The 14641-nt window shown below is 35.7% G+C and overlaps 1 protein-coding gene across 4 annotated transcripts in view; it reads right to left on the bottom strand.

The window, feature by feature from the left end:
- SLC1A3 (solute carrier family 1 member 3) overlaps window positions 1-12860 on the bottom strand; it is a gene marked incomplete at both ends in the record, with an annotated part of 60952 nt that extends 48092 nt beyond the window's left edge. For all 4 annotated transcript variants that reach the window (XM_084304955.1, XM_084304956.1, XM_084304958.1 and 1 more), the window contains one exon: window positions 12680-12860. In XM_084304955.1, coding sequence (XP_084161081.1) covers window positions 12680-12860 — 181 coding nt within the window. The remainder of the gene's footprint in view (window positions 1-12679) is intronic.
- Between the last annotated feature and the right edge of the window lie 1781 nt (window positions 12861-14641).

Genomic DNA, 14641 nt, shown 5'->3' with positions numbered 1-14641 from the left:
TTACTTGAGGCAAACAGGTAAATAACCTCTCTAAATGATAAGAAATACTTTAAGTTGCCGACAATAATAGTTCATAAGCTCTTCATCTATTTTTGCTTTCACAAGTTTATACTTACCCTTCTCCTCGCTTCCTATTCCCCTTACTCTCCTTTATACTACCTGATCCTTTCTTCCTTTCTGGTTTTCCTTATGTGGGCATCCTTTTGATGCCATTTTGATGAACCTAAATGCTAGGTGCCTAACATAAATATTAGATACTTAAATACTGCAGCAATTTTTTCTTTAGTACTATTATTTTGTGTGTGTGGTGGTGGTGGTGGGGTTGTTATTTTTACCAATTTTATCTTAAAGATTGGCTCATTATGCTAACTGTTGTTTAGTAGCTAGATGGTTACTTTTAGTTACTTATTCAGTTTATGTTTGTAGCTGTTACTGCTCTTAAGCATTTGAGAACTATATCTTTTATTATACATGTATAGTCATCAGTGCTGCCTTATTACATTTCCTCAACCTTTTTTATCCTAGACACGTAAGATCTCTCTAAAGCTCTTTAACATAAAGTGTATTTGGTGGGATAACTGAAAAAGCTCTCTGTGAGTCTTCGTTCCCAAAATAGGAAAGTCCCCTTGGTTCAGGAGAGGTAATTCCAGGCTGTTTACTCCTGGAAGTCCGGTGGTGGGCAAAAAAGCAAAGGTAAGGATGGGCACATATGGCATCAAACTGAGGGGGATTATGTTGTAGAGAGCACCAAATTGCTACAGGTTAAACTGATCCAAATTTTTACTGCTTTAGTGCACTTGTACTTGTCAAATACTGAGATGATCTAATCTGGGAGCTGAACTAGGGAGGAACTATTTTTACTGGGACAGTTTTCTGCCAGTTTACTTCTGCAGACTTGTTTACTGCTGTGCTGGGTGGCAGGAGTGCTGGTGTAATTGAAAGTGGAGAAAACAAACAAACAAACAAACAAACAAAAAACAGTTGGGGCTCTAAGTATGCAACCTATGGCAGAGTAAGACTGGATTAATTGATCACAAAAACATACCCTTAAGCGACCTTATCAGTTACACTTCCTCACAAGCCATCCAGAATTGGGGATAATAGGTGTCTTGGAGTTCCTTCAATTCTCTCTTTCTGAGGACTAATTATTTTCAACAAGCACTTGCTGCTCTTTTTGAGACCTGAAGAAGACCTGGTATGAATTGGCCTAATAAATTAGCTGACTTTTCTCTACAGCTCTCAAATGATAGAGGCCCGTCAGAGAATCTCACATCTATAGCTGAATATCCCTGTGATGTGTTCCTGCACTTTTAATGCCATGATGTTCATGAGCTGTGCTCAAAGTAGCTCTCACAGGTCAATATAGTGAAGCAGATTATGGGTCAATTTGGACACAAACAGATCTGTTTCCTTTGCTGAAGAGAGATGCTGACAGAAGTCAGGGGAGAAGTCCTTTGAGAGAGACAAATATCCTAGATCTGCTTGGAACCCAGAAGCCTGTGATATGAGACTGTGGTGTGGGACAGTTCTAGAAGCAAAATACTAACTTAATTCTTTTGGGAAAAAAAAAAAAAAAAAAAAAAAAAAAAAACTACCTGGTTTATCTGTGTATAAAAACAAACAAAACCAAAACCAGAACCAAACCTGTTTGAGTCAGGATGCACTATACTATTGTACACAAGTGGGCTACCCCTGGGAGTCCTGGGTGGCATGTAGTGGTGGTGGCAGGCTGGTCATTACCTACATCCTACAGAGTCTGCTGCGCATGCACCCATGAAACTTGGGGCTTTCTAAGACTCCCAGACATCAAGGGATTCAGCTGAAACTCCTGCTTCAATTAAGCTGTGAAAGATCTGAAACAGCAGACAAAAAGCCTCAGATTCCTTCTGGATAGAATTCTAAGGCTATAAAAAGTGACGTATCTGGAGAAAAACAAATGTAAACTGGAGTAAGAGTTACACTGATGTCAAAGAGTTGTTCCCTGTATCAGAAGAGAAGTTGCTGTGCTACCCTTCCTCAGGCATCACACGTGTGCCATGGTGTTCCCAACTGTACCAAGTGGAGGCAGAGTGGCAGTGCTGCAGCCATTGAGTCAACAGCGCTTGCCTCCAGACCCTGACCCTGAAGATCTCCTTCATTCATTGAGGGCTGTTACCTTCCAAAATCACACCAGATTTGTAACAGACTTGTAACTTGTACCTCTGCGGGTACAATTTGCAGAGATCAAGAGGCATTTTGTAATTTTCATGTATTTTATAAGCATTTATAACTAAGTTAGTATAGTTTTGCAGGGCACTGAGTTTGCATCTCCAACTTAGGAGACTCAAATCGTCTGCCTGTTAATGACTAACTTTAGGGGCCTGAACTTCTGAAACACCTTGATAGCTATGACTGGGCAACTCACACATTGTTTTCAGCTGCAGACATAGCATCTCTTCCTTGGATTTTGTGGACAGAAGGCATATGGTGTGAATGAGGTGTATGGAGCTGTGCAGAAGAACTGATGTAACTAAGCAATAAGTAAAATCACTGCTTTATGAGATACAGCCTATATGAGGATATTTTGTGTACTAAATCTGAGGATATAAAAACATCTGAGTGCTGTAAGAAAATTTAAGCAGACAAAAATGCCACCAGCACCACCAACAAACCATTGAAATCTGTGCTCTGCTGCTTTTTGGCTCCACTGTTATCCTTGTAACATTGTTTCCATGTTCTAGTTATTTAGTTCATTTGCCTTTCTTCCCCACTCAATTTTCTCCCTTTGATAACACATCAAAAATATCATTCTCTTTTTGTCCAGCCTAGGCTTCTCTGTTGGTCTTTTTTTTTTTTTTTTCTTGATTTTTCCCTTGTCTTTCTAGAAGTGTTTCTATATTTTCTATATTCCTAATTTCATTCTCACACAAAATACTTTATTGAAAGACAGACTATAACTGGTTTTGCTGCATAAAATGACATATAATTCCAGTAAAATTCATGAATTTTGTCTTTCTCATAAAAAAAAAAGATCCAGCATTAAAAAAATATGTCAGGGTACATTTTCTGAAGTATTGTCTAGAGTTAAGATATTACTTAGTGTTTTACAAAATTACTGTCATAACTTTTTTCATGCCTGGGTTTACTTTGCAGCTCCACCTTCTTGACTAATGCTCTTGTTTTTACTCCCATAAAAAATAATTCCCAACAGATAAGAAGGCTGATCTCTTGTAAAGTTTACATAGTTACTTTCTTGCCTGTTTTTCCTCAACAGGAAGCTGACATAGTCCTTAACAGCACCAAATTCCCTTTTTCTCTTCAACAGTTATATCTGCCCATCTGTATTATTATTATTATTATTATTTTTATTTTATTTATTTTTTTACAGTACAACAACACTCAGGAATCAGTCAATGAGATTGAGATCCCTCAATGCCAAGAACGTTGTGCAAATGTACTCAGAAAACAGCTCTACTCTGAAGAATTTCTGGTGTACTCTAACAGAGAGCCTGAGGTTAGACCTTGATAGTTGCCTTTATTTGAGTTTTTAAAATTCCACCTTAGACATATATCTCAAAACACTTCATTACAGGCTTGGCTTCCTTGATGTGCAGTTTTATATGATCATTTGTGGGAGGTTCACATTACGCATTCGTATCTCTGTGGAGCTAGCCCAACTTCTCATTCCTACAAAACCACCTGTTAATTTAACTTAGTGCTGATAGTCTAAATCTGTAATTGAGGTGTTTGCCACTGAGGATTAAGTTTTTGTTGAATCAAGATACGCCTGTGCCAGAACTGTTTGGTCATGGAACATAACTCATGTGGCAGACTTCACTGGAAGATTTTAAAGATTCTTTCTCATCCAGTATTTTGCTGACACATGCAAACAACCTGGACAGACTGAGAAGGATTTCCTGTTCTAGAATACAAGATTTCTGCAATATCAGGTTTAAGTATTACTGTAATCCCTTATTTAGATTTATCACCCAGTATATTCTTTCAATAACACATTTAGGTTTGTGACTGAAATTTATGGAGTCATATAATCTTTTCAAAAAGACAGCTAGGATGCTTTCAAGTCTCTAGCTATTTGATTTTGTTAAGTGAGCCTCTCTTTCCCTATTATGACTTCAATGAAAATATACTTAACTAGCATTTCCCATCTATTCAGTATGCTGTTCAACAGCCTCTTTCAATAAATGAATTTCAAAACTGTTTTATTTCAGTTGATTCAAAAGAAGTCTCAAATGAGCTTTTTAACTGACTGACTTCTTACAAGTTGTCATTTGAGGGATACAGTGGGTGGTCTGTGATTCTGAAAATGTTGTACCACAGAGAATTGATTTGGATATAGCTGGCATACAGGTTATATATATAGTTACCCTCTTCTCACTGTTAGTCATTATTCAGAATGGAAGAATTTCTCTACCTTAAAGGTCACAAAAACAGCAAAGGGAAACTGGCACCTGGAACAATACTTAATCACAAAGTAAGTACCTGAGTCCAAATTGTGACCTTCAAAGTCCCTCTAGGTAAAAAAGCTTAGTGCTGGGAATCCATAAAGTTAATAACATTAAAGTTAATCCATTCATTTTGGAAGACCCATCACTTCTCACAGTTCTGTTTGTGTTTTTCTCGGAATTGCCATAACCTAAACATCAATTTGCCTTTACCCAGTGTAAGTACAGGGGGCCTAGAAACTGATCTGAACATGGCTGACACACACATGCAGAAAATCAGCTGGATTTGGGATGCTCTGTGTTACTGTTCTTGCTTCAAGTTTTGCTTAACAACCTGGGGCTCCTTGCTTGTTTTAGCCATTAGGTATATGTATTTGGTATACACATTTGCCTTTAGAAGTCTTGCATTTCATTCTGCCCAATGACAGAACTTTGAAACGAATGGTGGAATCCATCCTGTAACTTCAGTTTTTAAAGGAAAAGTGTGAGCCAGTTCCTCAAGCACTGTTGACACCATTCCCAAGGTGAGGGTTCATCTGTTTCTGGATCTTGATTAGGTGAAAATATCTGGCATGGTTCTTACTCACTCAGCAAGGAGTGGGAATGTAATCTGCTTCAATCCTGCCTTCCTCCTGGCAAGTTTTAAGCATTTACATGTTTGCTTTGTGCACTTGTGGGGTCACCTTTTGAATCTGCCCTCTCTCATCCATGCAGTATAAAGACATCTGGGTATGAGCTTTGGATTCCACATGTAGCTTCCCTTACATTTCAGACTTTCAAAAGCTAGGTAGCACATCCTTTTTTGTTCCATGTATGTAAAAATAAAAAGATTTCAAAAAAAAAACATCAAAAAATATGCAGCTGTCTAATTCATCAATGGTCTTTTGTTAGTACTCCCAGAAATTTCTTTATTAACAGCCCTGTTATACTCACACAATTGTAACTTCTGTCTTTTTTAATCTGGTCCTTGTGAATGGCAGAAATATTTACTAGAGCCAGTTTGAAGGATCAGTGTAAATTATACTTATCATGTAAGTCCCACCTTTTATAGACCTTTCTTGAACAAATGATTTTTCTGTTATACCAAGTTATCAAAATGGTGAATACCAAACACACAGTGTATAACTGCTAAGCTGATTTCCATTTATGATCTTATAACAATACCAATAAAGAGTAGGTAGCCATGTTAAATGTAACAAAAGAAAATCAATTTCTTCAGTTTAAGGAATTAGACGAGGTTCAAAAGGTGGATATAACTACTGCCAGAGAAAGATCATGGGAGTACAACTACAATGCATGGATAGCAATAACACTTTTGTATCCTTCTGATTCTCATGTTGTCTTTCTGTTTTTCTTTGCCTCCTTTCCTTTTAAAACATTTTAAAATGTTTTCCTTTTCACTCTTTTATAGTTCCATGGACCGGTTATTATTATTATTTTTTAATCCAAAAACATTTTATAAAATCTCTTATCAAAATATACTTACTTTGCGTGGCTTTAAAGAGCTTATATATTCTGGGTTTTCATCATGTTGTTTAAAAGTACACACAGTGTCAGTACAATTCCAGCTCTCTTGGGTTGATGTAATAAATGGAGTAATCCAGCACTTACTGAAATTTACCAGGAATAATTTCCTTTCTTTCCCTATTTTTCATGGTATCTTCCCTATTCCAAACACTTTTTTTTTTTTTTTTTTTGGGGGGGGGGGTCATTGTTGTGTCAATGATATGAATTAAAACTGCATGTTTAGGAGCCTATTTGCTTCATAATACACATTATAGACATTAGCATACTCTGTGAATATGGAGAAGTTTCAAGAAATTATCGTACAAGCAAGAAATCTCTTAGCTCTTTACATTTATTATTATTATTATTATTTTAATTTATCACTTAGATTATCTTATTGCTTGAAAGGTCCAGGCTGAACAGGGCTATATTAATCCAGGCAACAAATAGATGACAAAACATGGTAAATCCCAAGGATACTGAGTTCTAATCTGAAGATAAATAACATACAAAGTCTGAATGTAATGCACCATAAAAGTACAGAATTTGGAGGATTGACAGAGGATATATACAGCTAATGTGACTGCATGGATTATTTTATGCAGTTGCTGGTTCTCACTTTTTAAAGAAGGCATGAAAAAAAATGAGAAAGATAATTAATATCTCCCAGTAGCTATTTATCCTGACCTGAAAATCAACGCTGCAGTACAAAACATCAGAATGTCTATATTTGTCTTTTCCTTTTTTTTTTTTTTAATTTTCTTTTTTTTTTTACCTTATTCAGAAGATTGAATTTCTTTATTTACCTCATTCATATTGGGTTTCTTTGCATACTTTTTCAAACACACTTTATCTTGATTCACCTAAAAATACAACTACTTTTGCTTTGATATCATAAAACCCACAGAATTTTTTAGATGCCTGATTATTTCAAGAGTACTATGTAACAGATTCACACTGGAAGAATGAAAGTTTCAGGAATAAATAACTGAATATGCCATCTTCATCTATACCTTCGTTTTGGCCAACTGGAAGACATTCCAGTGCAAATGACAACTCATTTGAGTCTTTCAAATAGCTAGGGTGCTGGTAAGAAGCTGATGTTAAACATTTACTCAGCATACAAGTCAGTAGCACCTTGCTTATGATTTTGTAGTGCTTTGCAGTCACCATAGTGACTACAGTGCACACATGTTGAAAAGTGGAATGGACTGGCCAGCTCTAACACTAGATGATTTGCTGCTGAAAATGTCTTTTTTAGTCCACTCTGATGCTCATACAACCCCAAATTGTTTCTTAATGGTCTTTAATATAGCCAATTTTTCTATTGTTATTTCTGCTTTGATAATATGAGTGTTATGTTGTACTAGCATTGCACGGAATTTTTTCATTAAATCTCTTAGAAATCACATAAACACTCTAAATGGCTCTGTTAATGCCCTGAATTCCACCCATAACCATGAAATCTGCTTTTATGAAGTAGTATTACATAAATCAAATTAAACTGAATTTCTAGAGAGAGATTTGAGAAGGCCATCAATGCCTACATTTCCACAGACTGTATGAAGAGAGCAGTGAATGATTGTTTATTTGGATTGATTTATGACCACTCAGAAATGTTACTTTTCAGCACCACTTCACTAGACCACTGATTTCTCAAATTAGAGCAAATAGGAAATTAGTAATATAATATTTATCATATTTTGTATCTTTAATAATATCTGCACTATTACTGAGTGCACAGCTGTGATTCACAGAGCAGCCATGTGTACTGATGTTACTACACTATGTATGGCAGTCTGACAACTAGGGTTGTTTCATTTCATTAACACCAGAGTGTATGATAAGACATTAAGACTGTGATAATAAATGTACATAATTTTATTTTACAAGTACCTGTTAAACTAGCTTAACAGTTTCACCATCTGACATTTATTACTGGATACTAGATAGCAGAATTACACTTCTTTGTATTTCTATACTTCTTACCCCTTTTTGAAGAAGACCATGTTTTAATTTTTAAGTGTTGCACCGTTTAAAGGACCATACGTTGTCTGTTTATTTATTTATTTATTTATTTATTTTCCACAAAACTATAAATATTTCTTAACTTCAAATAAAATTAATCTTGGCTTAGGAATTTATTGCTATATATTTGTTTTCAGTATATTGTTAGTAAGGTTCACAGTAAAAAGGAGCAATCATGCTGGACAGGTTCTTTAGGAGAGCATGGAGACAAAGACAGCCTCTGAGTTCAGCATAAATAGAACGAATTTCTCCTTAGCTGTTTCTAAGCTGTCTTGATTTTCTTGTATACGTCTTATCCTTTTGTCCAGTATTACATTTCTCTCTTTATATTTTACCATATTCTCTCACCTAGGATTCACCTCCCACAGCTGTTTTGCTTACAGTGATGGATCTTTGCTTTGTTCTCATGCAAATTTTACCAAGGCTGCCTTGAGCACTGTCACAGTGCACATTGCCAGTGTATAATGGGGTCAAATTCCCTTCTCTTCATTGGATACAGAGGACCTACCACTAGCAGAAAAGATGTCATTTTAATACACAAGAGAATGTCTTTTTTTTTTTTTTTTTTTTTTTTTTTTTTGTGGGTGTTATCCAGTGGTTCCATCTAACCATGTATCACAGACTTATTCCTCTTAAGACACATTTTAAATTGCTGTCTGGACAAGTTGTGTGTTGAAATAGGTGAATTTGCTGCTCTGCACAGCTTTTTGTGGTCCAGATCTTTTAGATCTTTCCCCCCATTCCCTCCCTCCCACCACTGCCTCCTTCTGTATTATGAAGGATCATCTGCAGACTTTATAATGCTACTTTTTTGGGGCCATAGGGACATTGGAAATGCCTTCATCGCTGCTATCTTCACCCTGTAATTTAAGCTAGCTTTTTCTTTTCTTTTTTTTTTTTTTTTTTTTTTTTGTTTGTTTGTTTGTTTGTTTTTGTTTTTAAGAGGATATTGGAAAGTTTGGGGATCCTACATATGGTACATGCTGTTGTAGAACAGACTTGGTATAGACGTATGGACCTCTCACATTCACTGTGAGATTGCCTGAATTACAGAGGACTGGAAGCAGTTTCACACAGCCAGAAACCCAAACCAGCTTCCAGAACATGCTCCATTCCTGTCCCCTTTGAAAGGGGCTATGATAGCTTCTGACCTATGCAAAAACTACTTTTTATAGTACTTCACATCCTTCCTCTCTGTGAACAGCTTCTCAGGACCTCTGTGCACTGTGATCTTTCCTTCAGTATAAGTTCAGAATTCACAAGAGATTCTTGGGCATTTAAAAGTCCTTCCAGAATAAAGTCTGGACTTTAGCAGTTTTGGAAAAGCAGAAGGTAGGTAGCAGAGAATCAAGTGTCTGCTAGAGGAAGGTGTCTGAAAGGACGGTATTTTGGGGACTGGATGATGAAGTTAAGTAACATGGGAGAAAGGGCAGCCTCTGTGATTTTTCCAGTAATTTGGCTAACACTTAAAAGTTTGTAAGACTTCCTGCAGATTTTCCATGAGCCACCAGACCTCTAGCATACCTAAAATTGCTCCTGCTCATTGTGATGCCCTGAATTCACCAGTGGTCAGCTTCCCCAATTCACTTCACCCATCTTTTGGCTTTTGCCAAGATTCACTTCAAAAAAAACCACAAAAACTAATTTAATATTTCTAGGTGGGCCAGCAGAATTTGAAAAATTTCATTGTAACTCGCTTTGCTGAGCACTTTTTCTCAAAGTTTTTCAAAGGCTTTGAAATTGGCAACAATTATAATAATGATGCATCATAATAATGATGCAATAATGTCCAAAATGTGAAGTAAGAAGATCTTTCTTTAGGTTTTTAGGAAAGAGAGAATGGTGTGCAAGTAATTCTCAATGTGAGTTATAACTTTTGGCATGTTTGTAATTAGGTTATTAAAGAGTAATTGTTTTTGTATTGGAGCAACTAGTAAATTTACTTTAGAAATTAGTTCAGAATTGGATTACCAGCAGAAGTTAGGGTAGGTGGTTATATTTTCCTTATTATGGGCATGCCAGAAATTCTCTGCTTTGTCTGTAAAATAGCCATGCAAAACAAAAACAAAAACAAAAACAAAAATAAACAAAACATAACCAAAAAAAAAAAAAAAAAGCATGTTGCAGCTTCATGCTTATTTCCACAGGCACAAAATTATCTGGCAAACTCAAATGCCTACTACAAGGTACAGTCCTGAAACCGGGCTAAGACACGATCTTATACACTTGACCACTACTAGCATCAATCCTGCCCAGCAAAGAATTCAGAAATGCTTTCTATTAAACAGGCTTTTTCATCTTGATCCCTTGGCAAAAGTGGCCTAAAAGAAATGTTTCTGAGGAAATGTTGCACTCTTTTAAGATAAAATTTGAGTTTTCCTGAGTTGAGTCTTTATGAACATTACCGGACTGACAGCCTTAGAAACTGATGTCTCTATTTGTTGACTACAGAGAGCATTAAGCATATTTTCTTTTAAATGATTCAACCTTGACCTGAGTATAGTTTGGTTTCCACCTATATTTACATATGAGCATCTTCAATGAGGCAGTTAGAGGTGTTAACTGGTGCATTAATTTTGCGATGTTAATTACTGTCTGCTAGAAAAGCCCATCATCTGATTTTGCATAGATCACCAAACACCTGAGACATGGTAGAAGTTTTGCTCTTGCCAAACTAGACAGATGCAGTTCAACCAAAAATACTTTTCCAAACCAATTTTTCCCTACTTGTTCCCTACTTATTCCCTACTTCTGAATATTTCCACAACAGTGAAAAATTTCCCAAAGTAGAAGTTTTACCTTTATATGAGCTGTCAAGTGTGAACTTGCTGTTTTAGTCATGAGTATACTATAAAACTACACCAGAAATGGGAGAAAATTTTGGAATATTCCATAACAGTAATGAACAGACTCTTTTCTGAACATTACACCAGATATGTCTGGTTCACGAGCACTATTTTAGCAGCTTTAGTCATCTTAAGATGCATATTTTCAATTCTCCAGCTTGTTCCAGCCTTACTAGTACTCTGAAATGGTTGTAGGTGCTAGCAAAGCTATGGACTCTCATTTGTCACTACTCATCTAAAGCTAATTGGAACATGTAGTTACTGTAAACACACTTGTTGAGACTACATTTCTGTTCCCACATTGCCAAGTTTATGGAGGTCTGTGACACTGGAGCTATGTGACAGTGAAACAATTGTAAGTGCTTTAGTCTTGTTGTCCAGTAAAGACAGATATTGATAGAAGAATTGTATTTCTTAGCAGTTGGAGGGTGTTTCAAGACCTGCTTGGTTCGTTCTGCTTTCCTGAAAATTGTAGATAGAATGCCTACACTTTATATCCTTGATATGAATGGTAGGGGTTCTTTTTTTTTTTTTTTTTTTTTTTTTTTTGCATTGAACAATTTCTTAGTTAGGAATGAAAAGCACTTTTGATCAAACAATACAGATAAACATGAGAGAATGGTTTTTCTGTTACAGCAACAAAGTACTTCATTTTACCCTTATGCAAATCTCTCTTGTAGAAAAAGACTATGAAAGCTGAAAGTAATTTAAAATAATCTTGCGGTAGTGGTGTCAAACAAAATAATAATAAATCCCTGAAATGTAAATTCCTTAAGAAAGACATAGAACAAGCAGATCTATGCTAAACAGCATCATCATTAGCATTAGGGCCTATGTAGGTTTAGGACTTATACCCTTATCTTTAAGTGTTAACATTTGGGTTTTGACGATCAGATTCACAGTTTCATACCTAAACTGATCAGAAGATAAAAAGAAAAATGTATGGTAAAATAATAATGCTCACACTATAAGGAATATAATTTCTTGGAACATATGGTGGTACCATGTAGAAAATTAATCTGTATTTAAAGCAAGATGACCAGACGTGATCACATAATTATATTAAGTAAATTTTGATTTTTAAACATTTTTTGGTCAGATTATTCTTTTTCTTATGTGAACAAAATGGGTAGATGTATTTTTATTCTCTTATGTGAACAAAATGTGTAGCTGTATTTTAAATACACACTTTTTTTGCATTCCAAATCTAAGTGCTATTTAATATTCTGGATTCAATATGTTCTAAAAAAGGCATTTAATCAGGTGATATCTTGCAGTCCTTTGAACAAGTAGCATTTCTATTGTTGCCCCAATTGCATCTGAAAGATGCATGTGTAAGATTGTGAGCAACTGAACAAGCATAAGCTTGTACTTAGGTTAGATAGGTTTGTATTTGTCAAGGGAAAACTAGAAAGATTGAGGCTCTGATAAAGAACTTTGCTCAGAAATGTCACCCTTTAATTTTAAATTAATTCATTTAGGACTTCTGTTTATGATTGCAAGGTTTTAGTTTTGGCTAGATTAGGTAAATAAAAATTACATCTTAAGCATTTTGCTGCAAATTTTTTTGGTAGAAGCTTTTGCTGAGAATACTCCATTCAGCTATTGTACCTGGTTCCTTAAGAGGAGAATCCATAGAACAGCTGATTTCCTTCATCACAATTTTCCCTAGAATAATTAAAATGGCTCTTTGCAAAAGTTCAACGTGCTGGCGTCAGAGCCCAAACTCTCCAAGCCAGAACACTCTTATCAGTTCAGAAGAATTTGGGATCTTTTTTGTAATGCAAATTGCCCAGTCAAATTGTCACTGTCAAATGCATTGGAGAACAGAATATTCCTATTGAACAAATTACTCACCAAGAATCACAGCAACAACGGTGAAGAGCACAAAGGCATTCCTCAATAAGTAACTTTTAACATCATCCTTTGTTATGCTCTGCACCTTTTTTTTGGCCAGAAGTGTACGTTTCCGGACTCCTTGTTGAAAGCGTTCCATCCTACTTCCACTTTTGGGATCTTCTCCGTTCCCTTTAGTCATCTGTCTTGCAGAAAGTTTTCTCTTACAATTAACTTCTGTCAAAATCCCTTCAGAAAAGTGAGAGACCCTTTTCCGTGGGAGGTACTGGAGAAACCTGTAAGACAAGAAATAAGATTTCAGAGAAATGGTTAGCCATATGTTTACATGAAAGTGGTTATTCTTCATGTTTCAGTACAACTTGTATTATTTGAAACATCTAAGCTGTTGGCTGTGAGAAGAACTCTTTGAAAATGATTTTATGAGCTGTTCAGATAGGTATCCTGTCTTCAGAAATTAATCTGAATTTGCTGTAATTCTGTATTTTTTTTTCCAGTTGCTAGAGATATAGTAACATAAAATGGGTACAGCACATGGAAGTATAAGTAATTATAACATTTAAAACTATCTGTCAGCCTTACTTTTCATTGGTCCACACCATCTTAAAAAAAAAAAAAAATCAAGCTCACCTTTACTCTAACCAATGGAGAGAGATATTTTGCTTGAAATGGAACATTTAAAACGTTCTGCATTTCAGATGTTTTCAAATGGTTGACTGCATTGTCTGAATTCCTCCTTTTCACATGGCAAAACCCAGCAGGAATAGTTTATTTATCCCTCAACCACAATTTAGAAGATATGCCTTTGACAGTTTTATGTTGATAACATTCATGTTTGAAGTGTATAAACTATTTAGACCACATCTGTAAAGCATCATATGTTATATCCCACTTAGCCTGTCGCTTCTGACCATAATACAAGTTCACATGGCAGAGTAATGTCTAGCCTGGTCCAACAGCAACTATGGGGACATAATCTGATTTTAAGAAATCAAATACTGAATCAACCCTAAAATGTTTTAGTATTAAAAATCCTTCATTAAAATATTATTTTTGTTTGTTTGTTTAAAGATTAAATATTTATGTCTCCTTAGTATGAACTTATTTAATAAAAGAGTCTGCACAAAGTGTTTTCCTGGCTGAAAATCCAGTTTTCTAAGTGTTCATTAATCATGCCTTTATGATGAAATTAGAAATTCATAAATGTTCAGAGTTAGTAGTTTCCAGTGAAATCTGTCTCTCTATTTATACACAATGCAACTGTAACATCATAATAAGTCTAGTGCTTAAATACCTTTTTTAGGAAGCGGTTAAACTATAAATACACAGGGTTTTGAAACAGTCTGTCTTACAGAAAATACCACATTGTAACAAATTTATTTTGGTGGGATTTTATCACTGCTTTTTGAATTACCTTATGTTGGAACATTGGCACTTGAGTACAAAATTCTGTGTGACGGAATGATGCATGCTTAACTTGTTAGAGTGAAAGCATTCATAGACTGAACTAGGTATTTACATTACTATATATTCCAGCTTGGACACAACTACTGTGTGCAAGAAGGACTTTTTCAAACCAATTAATTTTCAGTATTTTGTAAAACACAGATTCATTCACAGTGCCTTTTGTTTCCAAGACAATTCACACATCTAGTCTGTCCTCTATAGTTTAACAGTAAGATCAAGAGAGAACATGGTTGTAGGCAGAAGTATCATTACATTAAGTAACATACAAAGGAGGAGAGAGAAAAAAGAAGACTCCGTTCCCCAAGCCCCAGCAGATTAATGGATCAGCTCACCTTTACAGATTTGCAGTGTTGTACACAAATGGAGGTGGCAGATACGGCAGGAATTTCCCAGCAGATACAGCAGTTCAGCGAGTGGGAGACAGAGAAAACTGACAATCTGCATGTGCTGGGAATACAGCAACTTACTATCCCTGTAAGTTAAGGAAAGGGGAGGAGA

Source organism: Netta rufina, assembly GCF_964035555.1.
Source record: "Netta rufina genome assembly, chromosome: Z".
In the NCBI taxonomy this organism is placed as follows: domain Eukaryota; kingdom Metazoa; phylum Chordata; class Aves; order Anseriformes; family Anatidae; genus Netta; species Netta rufina.
The sequence above is the reverse complement of the archived record's forward strand: the minus strand, read 5'-3'. Positions and strand labels throughout refer to the sequence as shown.